At 43.1% G+C, this 10,083-nt stretch overlaps 1 protein-coding gene across 1 annotated transcript; it reads right to left on the minus strand.

Annotated features, from left to right (window-relative positions):
• Positions 1-1,680: 1,680 nt before the first annotated feature.
• On the minus strand, positions 1,681-9,623 carry PTPN18 (protein tyrosine phosphatase non-receptor type 18). Its single transcript, XM_016213775.2, has 3 exons — positions 9,379-9,623; positions 8,937-9,011; positions 1,681-8,712 (listed from the first exon to the last, which is right to left on the minus strand). Exons 1-3 carry the CDS (start codon positions 9,545-9,547, stop codon positions 8,645-8,647), a joined length of 312 nt encoding a protein of 103 aa, XP_016069261.2. The 5' UTR covers positions 9,548-9,623; the 3' UTR covers positions 1,681-8,644.
• Between the last annotated feature and the right edge of the window lie 460 nt (positions 9,624-10,083).

Consider the following 10,083-nt stretch of genomic DNA (forward strand, 5'->3'; position numbering starts at 1 on the left):
AGTCAAAAGTAAGCAAGAGTTAGAAAACCTGTTTGAAGAAATAATGGCAGAAAATTTCCCTAACCTGGTGAAGGAAAAAGTCACACAAGTTCAAGAGGCACAGAGAGTCCCAAGCAAGAAGAATCCAAAGATGCCCATGCCCAGACACATCATAATTAAAATGCCAAACATTCAAGACAAAGACAGAATATTAAAGGCAGCGAGTGAGAGAGAAGCAATCTGTTACCTACAAAGAGCTCCTATAAGGCTGTCAGCTCATCTCTCATCAGAAACTCTACAGGCCAGAAATGAATGGCATGAAGTATTCAAGGTAATGAAAAGCAAGGATCTGAAACCAAGACTATACTATCTAGCAAAGCTATCATTTAAAATAGATGGTGAAATAAAGAGCTTTCCAGACAAAAAAAGGCTAATGGAGTTTATCACCACCAAACCAGCATTGCAAGAAATGTTAAAGGGGCTGCTTAATTAGAAATAGAAGCACTGTAAGAATATTAAAGGGACTGCTGTAAAGAAAAAGAAATAAAAAGAGAAACATAGGCATAGAGAATTAAAATGGCAATAAATAAAGACCTATCAATAATAACTTTAAGGACTTTAAGGGAGAGATCAAGAGAAATACAGTCATAGTTGGGGACTTTAACACCCCACTGACTTCACTGGATAGAGCTTCCAGACTAAAAGTCAACACAGGAACAGTGACTCTAAATGGCACACTAGATCAGATGGATTTAGTTATTATTTACAGAACATTTCACCCCAAAGCTGCAGAATATACATTCCTCTCAAATGCACATGGATATTCTCAGACACAGACCACATGTTAGGACAAAAAACAAGTCTCTGCAAGTTCAGGAAGAGTGAAATCATATCAAGCATCTCAGATCACAATGGCATGAAATTAGAAATCAATTACAAGTTAAACACTCAAAAGTATTCAACTGCATGGAGGCTAAATAGCATGTTATTAAACAATGAATGGGTTACCAATAAGATCAAGAAAAAAATCAAAAACTTCTGAAACAAATGAAAATGAACACACAACAACCCAAAACCTATGGGACACAGCAAAAGCAGTCCTAAGAGGGAAGTTCATAGCACTGTACAGGCCTGCTTCAAAAAGCAAGAAAAATTTTCAGTAAACTATCTAACCCTACAATTTAAAGAATTAGAAGATCCTCCATGAAGCCGTCCCAATCAGGGCTTTTGTTTGCTTGGGTGTTTTTTCATTACTGCTTCGATTGCATCAGTTGTTATTAACCTATTCAGGTTTTCTGATTCTTCCTGATTCAGTTTTACATGATCTCACATATATATGGAATCTAATAAACAAAATAGATTGAGGAACAAAATAGATTCAGAGAAACAGAAGCATGGAACAGACTGATGAATCTCAGTGGGAAGGCGGGGGTGGGGGAATGGTTCGGGAGAGATTAATCAAAGAACTTATATGCATATATGCATAACACACGGACATAGACAATAGTATGGTGAAGACCTGGGGTGGGGAAATGCAGGGTGGAGGGGATCGACGGAGGAAAAGAGAGAGATATCTGCAATACTTCCAACAATAAAGATAAATTTAAAAATTAAATAAATAAAACAAATTAATAAAATTTTAAAAAACTTGGCAATTTGAACTTAGCAATATAAAAAGAATTATATACCACAACCAGACAGTTTTCGAGCAGTACAAAGGAGGTTTATTATTGAAAAAAAAAGAAAAGAAAACATAACACTTCTTAATATATATGCAACCAACCAGGGAGCACAAAAATATATAAAGCAACTACTCATAGAACTAAAGGGAGAAACAGATCAAAACACAATCATAGTTGTGGACCTTAATACTCCATTGAAGGCTCTAGATAGATCAACCAAACAGAAAATCAATAAAGAAATATCACCCTTAAATGAAATGCTAGAGCAAATGGATATAACTGACTTTTACAGAGTCTTTCATCCCAGAACATCAAATTATACATTCTTCTCCAGTGCACATGGAACACTGTCAGGGACAGACCATATGTTGGGTCGCAAAACTAGCATCAACAATTTCAAGAAGACTGAAATTATACCAAGCATATTCTCTGACCACGATGCCTTAAAATTAGAAATCAACTGCAAAAAGGAAGTCAAGAAACCCACAAATACATGGAGATTAAACAACATACTACTAAAAAATTACTGGGTCAAAGAAGAAATAAAAAGTGAGATCAAAAGATATAGAGAGACAAATGAGAATGACAATACAACATATCAAAGCTTCTGAGATGCAGCAAAGGCAGCAATAAGAGGGAAGTTTATATCATTACAGGCCTATCTCTAGAAACAAGAGAAATCCCAAGTAAACAACCTAAAATCACATCTTAAAAAACTAGAAAAAGAAGAACAAATGCAACCCAAAGTCAGCAGAAGAAAGGGAATCATAAAAATTAGAGCAGGATTGAATGAAATAGAGAACAAAAAGGTATACAAAACATTAACAAAACAAAAAGCTGGTTCTTTGAAAAGATTAATAAAATTGACAAACCCCTGGCTAGACTCACTAAGGAAAAAAGGGAAAAGGCCCATATAAACAAAATCAGAAATGAGAGAGAAATCACCACAGACATCACAGATATACAAAGGATCATATTAGACTATTATGAAAGACTATATGACACCACATTCAATAATCCAGAAGAAATGGTTAAGTTCCTACAAATATAAAATCTTCCTAGACTAATTCATAAAGAATTGGAAAATCTAAATAGACTGATCAGCAGTGAGGAAATTGAAAAAACCATCAAAAACCTCCCCCAAAAAATAAAAGTCCAGGACCAGATGACTTCACCAGCAAATTCTACCAAATGTTCAAAGAAGAACATTCTATACTTCTCAAACTCTTCCAAAAAATTGAAGAAGAGGCGATACTTCCTAACACATTTTATGAGGCCAGTATAACCCTGATAACAAAACCTGGCAAGGATAAGACAAAAAAAGAAAACTACAGACCAATATCTCTGATGAATACAGATGGGAATATCCTAACCAAAATACTAGCAAATCAAATACAGCAGTCCATCAAAAAAATAATACATCATGACCAAGTGAGGTTCATTCCAGGGGCACAAGGATAGTTTAACATACACAAATCAATCAATGTAGTACACCACATCAACAAAAGAAAAAAGAAAAATCATACGATCATATCAGTAGATGTAAAAAAAGCATTTGATAAGATACAACATCCATTTATGATTAAATCACTCAATAAAATAGGAATAAAAGGAAAGTATCTTAATAAAGGACATATATGATAAACTCTCAGGTAATATACTCAATGGTGAAAAACTGAAAGCTTTTCCTCTAAGATCAGGAACAAGAAAAGGATGTCCACTCTCACCACTCTTATTCAACATAAGAAGTCCTACCCAGAGCAACAAGGCAAGAGAAAGAAATAAAAGGCATCCAAATAGGGCAGGAAGAAGTAAAACTGTCACTTTTTGCGGACAACATGATTCTCTATATAGAAAATCCTAAAGACTCTACCAAAAAACTATTAGAAATAGTAAACAAATACAGTAAAGTTGCAAAATCAATGTACAAAAATCCAATGCCATCCTGTATACTAACAACAAAACTTCAGAAAAAGAAATAAAATAAACAATTCCTTTTGCAATTGCAAACCAAAATAATAAAATACTTAAGAATAAACTTAACAAAGAATGTGAAAGACCTACATACTGAAAATTACAAAGTGTTATTAAAAGAGATTGAAAAAGACACAACAAAATGAAAAATATCCCATGTTCATGGATTGGAAGAATCAGCATGGTTAAAATGGCCATATTACCCAAAGCAATATACAGATTTAATGCAATCTCCATCAAAATACCAATGTCATTTTTTAAAGAAATAAAACAAGAAGTCATCAGATTTGTATGGAACCACGAAAAACCCCAAATAGCCAAAACAATCCTGAGAAAAAAGAATGAAGCTGGAGGTATCACGCTACCTGGCTTCAAATTATACTATAGAGCTACAATAATCAAAACAGCATGGTATTGGCACAGAAACAGAAACACAGATCAGTGGAATAGAATCGAGAGCCCAGATATAAAACCACATGTATATAGTCAGATAATTTTTGACAAAGGAGGCTGGGAAAACTGGAAAGCCACATGAAAAAGAATAAAACTAGATTAGTTTGTCCACATGTACAAAAATTAACTCAAAATGGATCAAAGACCTAAATGTGAGACCTGAAACAATAGTTACATAGAAGAAAACATAGGTACCAAATTTATGCACTTTAGTCAGAGAACATTTTATGAACTTGACCCCAAAGGCATGGGAAGGAAAAAATAAATGAATGGGACTATATCAAACTAAAAAGTTTCTTCAGAGCAGAAGAAACTGACAACAAAACAAAGAGGCAGCCAACCAGATGGGAGATGATATTTGTGAACAGCTCCAACAAAGGCTTAATTTCCAAAATATATAAAGAACTTATAAAACTCAACACCAAACAAACAACCCAATCAAAAAGTTGGCAGAGTGCCCAGCCAGTGTGGCTCAGTGGTTGAGCATCGCCTTATGATCCAGGAGATCAAGGTTTGATTCCCAGTCAGGGCACATGCCCAGGTTGCAGGCACCATCCCCAGCCGGGGGCACGCAGGAGGCAGCTGACCAATGACTCTCTTTCATTATTGGTGTTTCTCTCTCCCCCTCTCTCTTCCTCTATCTCTGAAGTCAATAAAAAATATATTTTAAAATAAAATTTTTAAAAAAATTTTAAGTGGGCAGAGGACCTGAACAGACACCTCTCCCAAGAAAACATACGAACAGCCAATAGATATATGAAAAGATGTTCAACCTCACTAGCAATTAGGGACATGCAAATCAAAACTACAATGAAATACCACCTCACACCTGTTAAAGTGGCTATCAATAAGAAAATCAATAACAAGTGTTGGAGAGGTTGTGGAGAAAAGGGAACCCTCATTCACTGGTAGTGGGAATGTAGACTGGTACAACCACTATGGAAAGCAGTCTGGCAAGTCCACAGTAAATTAAGAATACAGCTACCATAAGGCCCAGAATTCCCTCTCCCTCCCCCCAAAACTAGAAAACATGTATTCACAAAGATATATGCACCCATATGTTCATTGCAGCATTATTCACGGTGACCAAGACATGAAAAAAACCAAACTGTCCTGCGATAGAGGACTGGATAAAGAAGATGTGGTACATGTACACAATGGAATACTACTCAGCCATAAGGAAGGATGAAATACTGTCATTTGCAACAACATGGATGGATCTTGAGAATAACATGCTAAGAGAAATAAGCCAGACAGAAAAAGCTAAGAACCATATTATTTCACTCATATGTGGGATCTAAAACTGAAATTCGTGGACACAATCAGCAGTGTGGTGGCTGCCAGAGGGAAGGGGGTGGGGGTGAAGGGGGGTCTTTACATATGGTGAGAGGAGAAGATATGACTTTGGGTGGTGGGCACACAGAGCAATATATAGATCTTGTAACATAGAAACCCACACATGAAATCTATATGTTCATACTAACCATTGTCACCCCAATAAATTTTAAAAAGGAAAGGGAAAGGGAAAGGGAAAGGGAAAGGGAAAGGGAAAGGGAAAGGGAAAGGGAAAGGGAAAGGGAAAGGGAAAGGGAAAGGGAAAGGGAAAGGGAAAGGGAAAGGGAAAGGGAAAGGGAAAGGGAAAGGGAAAGCCTTGCAAGCCTACAGGTTTTTCTGATGCTGGGTGTGTTCCAGCTTAGTAAGTTACAGGGGCATTATTCTCTTCAATTTCAGCAGAACTGTTCCTCATACCATCTAGAACGGGTAGCTAAGAATTGCAAACAGCTCAGCCTCAAACCTAATTGCTAAAAGATCTTACCTGAATCTGTGTACAGCAGCCCCACAGTCATGGTTTCTGGTAGGAAATTGAGCTAAGTGTGCACCAGCTTCAGGATAGATCCCAGGAAATCAGTGCTCAGACTGACATTGGTTTCCCTTCCCTTAGGAGGAAAATTTGTTTCTTTCTTCTTCCATAGGCCCCCCTTCTGGTCTCTCAAGCCAAATGAACTTAATATTTCTGGCCTTAGGGTTCGTTTGTGCTCTAAATGACACCTTGAACCTCCTGTTACCAGTAGGCCTGGAGTCTCCCTCCTGCCTCTTTCCATGAAGGTCAGCCCCAACTTTTTCTGAATTTAGGCTCTAGGTGGTGCTGGCTTCCTATTCCCCATGAAGCTGGAAAATCCTTAGGTTTCCTTTTAAGTCTTGGTTTCTGATAGTTGAGCTGTTTCTTGTGCAGAGACGTTACAGCATTTGACAAATTAAGTCTTTGCCACCAGGACTGCTGTGCTCAAGGATGGAAAGTTTTACCAAAGCTCACAGGCCAATGACTTGTCACAGGGTCTTTACTGAATGCAGGGCCCAAAGCTGACTATGGTCTAATATTTAGCCAGCACAAGGCAGGCTCTCAACTAAGTCTTTATATTCACTCTCCCATTGAATTCTCACAGTAACTGTATGAGGGATGTGGCAGGCAAAGGCCTTCATGGTCCATGCTCATCACAGACACAGGACAGCTTTCCAACAGCCTGGGAAGGGATAGCTGGTAGTCTGCCTGTATGAACACGGCATTGTCAGATAGACAGTGTTGGGAAGATTACATGGGAGGGCAGATGTAGGACTTTGGAGCATCAAATATATTCTTGTCTTTCTGTCCACCTGGAGTTCTGGTCAGCTTGAAGATCTGGATTGGAGACTATTTCCTGGCTGGATGGCCCATCTGTCTGTCTGTACAGATAGAGACTTGTCTGGTTTATTGAGTGTCTACCTGTCTAGATGGGGGAACAAGAGGGGTGGGTGGTGGTGTCTGTCTGTTTTTTTCTGGCTAGGGGTCTGCATTTCTGTCCAGCCAGGGGTTTGTCTGAGGGTCTTATCAAGCTGAGAATCAGTCAGTCTATCTGGAGTTCATTTTTCCAGCTGAATCAATCTACTTGGAGGTTGATCAGTCTGTTTGGCTAGGAGCCGGTACATCTGTCCGGGTCAGTCTGTCTATGAGGCTACAAGTCTGTCCTCCTGGCTACCGATTTATTTGCCAGGGTGACAATGTGTCCATCTACTTGAGGGTTGGGGATCTATCTGGCCAGGAGTCTGCCTGAACAGCCAGGAAACAAGTCTTCAGGGGAGGAGGGTATTTCTGTCTGGCTGGGTTCTGTCTAAATAGGGTTTCACTTGTTGGGGTCAGTCATCTGTCCAGATGAGAGCCCACCCATTCATCTGGTTTGATGTCTGCCTGTCTAGCTTGGGATCTGGCTAACCAATTGGCTTGAAGTCCATTTATCTCTCTGGCTGAGGATAGTCTCACTATAGAACTGGGAGTCCATCTGTCTGATTAAGGGTTCATCCATCCAAGAGGATCCTATCTTTCTGAGGGGCTAGAGGTCCCTCTGGCTAGTAGGGAGGCTGTTTGAAGGATCTGCTGATCTGCAATGTATGCCTAACTGGGAATGGTCTGGATAGTAGGGGTTCCGTCTAGCTCATAACAGTCATCTGAAGGTCTGTCTGCCTATCTGGCCAGTTGACTGCCTGGGGGTCCACCTGGTTATCTTCCTAGCAAAAGGTACAGCAATTTGTCTGCCAAAATGTGGGTTTTCTGTAGTTGGTGACTTGGTAGAGTCTGTCCACCTGTCTGGAGGTCCACCTATCTGCCTAGTTGTGAGTCTGGCTGGCTGGTTGTGGGATCTGTGTAATCAAGGGTCTATGTGACTAGTTAGTGTTTGGCTAGAGTCCATCTAGCTAGCTGGGAGTCTGCCCACCTGGTGGGCGAGTCTAGCTAGCTAAGAGGGTGCCTATGTGTCTGCTCAGCTGGGGATCTGTTTATATCTGTCTAAAAGTCTGTTGAGCTAGGGATCCATCTGGCTGGTATCTGGCTGGCTACCTATCTGCGGGGGCGTCTATCTTTTTGGTGGTCCCTCTTGCTGGGGGTGATCTGTCAGGCTGTTTGTTGGTCTATCTCTTTGGCAGATATCTATCCATCCAGCTGTGTAAACTGTCCCTCTGAAGGTCTGGTTGTCTAGTGGTATGGCTATCAGCCTGTCTAGGTTAGGGTCTATCGATCTGTCTGCCCATCTGAGGATATTTTTGCCTGGCTGTCTGCAATCAGCCTACGTGGCTGTTGTCACACCTAGCTTGGATCTGTTTGAATGGTGGAGGATAGTCTTTCTCAGGGTCCATCCATCTCTCTGTGTCATCCGCTGAATGCCTGAGTGAGGGGGCTTAGATGCTGAGATGAACTAGTCTATTAAGTGGTGATGGGGGCAGTCTCCAGAAGCCCATCTGTCCATTCTCCCCTTCACAACTAGGGGGCCCTTGGGGTTGAACCCAATCCTGATGTACATTCTTGAACTACCTGGTGCAGACCCACAAGCAATTATCTCCCAGCTACCTCCCCCAGCCTCAAGCCTTGAATGCTATAGTCACTGGGACAAAGCCCCCACATTTCCCACCCTGAGAAATTTTATTTTGATCCAGGCCCAGCACTTCCATTCCCAACACTTCACACAGCAGAGCATAGCCTTCAGCAGTCCAAGCACCCATGTGGGGTAGCAGGCAGGCTGGTGCAGCATTCACACCCGGGTCCACTCTGCAGGAGGGTCCCGGGGCCCTTTAGGCCTTCCAATGCGCAGGTTGAAGCCTGGGAAAGGAAAGGCACCGTGGGTCTCAGGGAGAAGCTTCGATGTGGAGAGGTAGGCAACTTGATTAAGATCATCCCCAAGCCTTCAGCCTCTCCTGGTTCACTGCAGCCCCATCCACAGGACTCTGAGGGTGGGAGTCCCATGCCATCATCCCTAAACCCCAAACTTCTGCAATTCAGTTAAAGCTGCAGAGTCCCCACAACTTGGGCTTTGTCTTACTTACCTAGACCACCAGTCTGAGATCCACCGGTGACGTCCTCGTATGCGCCAGGCCCAGTAGGGCTGGGGTCAGCAGGAACTGCAGACAGGAAACCAGGCTTCAAGTATCAGCTCCCGCAGAAGCTGGGGTGGGTGGGGTGAGGGGTGGAGGAGGGAAGGGTGAGGGGGGTGAGAGGTGGAGGGGTGGAGGGGTGGGGAGTGAAGGAGAGGGGAGGAGGGGGGGCAGGTCCCAGACACCGGGCCAGATCGAGGTAACTTCCCAGAGAAGCGCACCCATTGTGGGCCCTGCCATTTGAACTGGGACACTTCCGATCATGACCCGCAAGTGGGCAGTAGCCAGGCGGTGGCCGGTCTGGCTGGGGGTGGAGGTCCAGCAGGGGCGTCTGGAGAAGGAGGTGGGGCAAGCCCTCCCCATCCCCTTGCCCAGCGTGTGGACATAGACTCACCGCCGCCCAACAGTGCCTCCTGCGTCTCCTCCACGGGTGCCTGCGGCCAGCGGGCGCCCGGGGTCACAGGGCTGTAAAGCGGTGCCCTCTCCGTGCTGCACAGCCCAGACCCTGACCGGGGGCCTGAAGTAGCCCTGGGCTTCTGCACCACTGCATATGTGTCAGCCATGGCGAAGGCTGGAGGGGCACGGAGATACTCCTGCCCAGGGTAGGTCAGGAGGAAGTGAAACCACTGAGGGAGGGAGGGCCCGGTGGGGAGCTCGCTGGCGCTGGTGCACAAACCATCCGGCTTCCTTTCCGCCCCAGGCAGCCCACAGTTGGGGGTAGGGGAGGGGAGGAGGGGGGCTGAGGGAGGGGCCTCTGGGTAAAGGGCTTTCCTTTCCTGTCCCCACTGCCACTGCCAAGGGGAGTGGGGCAAGGTATTGGTATTGAGGGGTGGTCTCTTCTCTGTGTGAACCCTGAGAAAGAAGACACCTAAGAAGGGCTCCTGGTGGCTCAAACTTTTTTTTAAAAAAAACAGTGCCTAAAAGGCATTTCTACACAGGGGCCTCTCACTGCAAAGGGCACTTCCCAGAGAAGCTTGCAGTGAACTGCCTGCTGCACTGTGTTCCTGCCATCTGAGCCAGCCCTTGTAAGGGAGTTCCTGGAGTCTTATTTTAACCAATAGGACTGAGACTTTCCCCATCCAATGGAAGTTGCGCAGCT

This window comes from Miniopterus natalensis, chromosome 2 (assembly GCF_054644295.1).
Source record: "Miniopterus natalensis isolate mMinNat1 chromosome 2, mMinNat1.hap1, whole genome shotgun sequence".
Taxonomy (NCBI): domain Eukaryota; kingdom Metazoa; phylum Chordata; class Mammalia; order Chiroptera; family Miniopteridae; genus Miniopterus; species Miniopterus natalensis.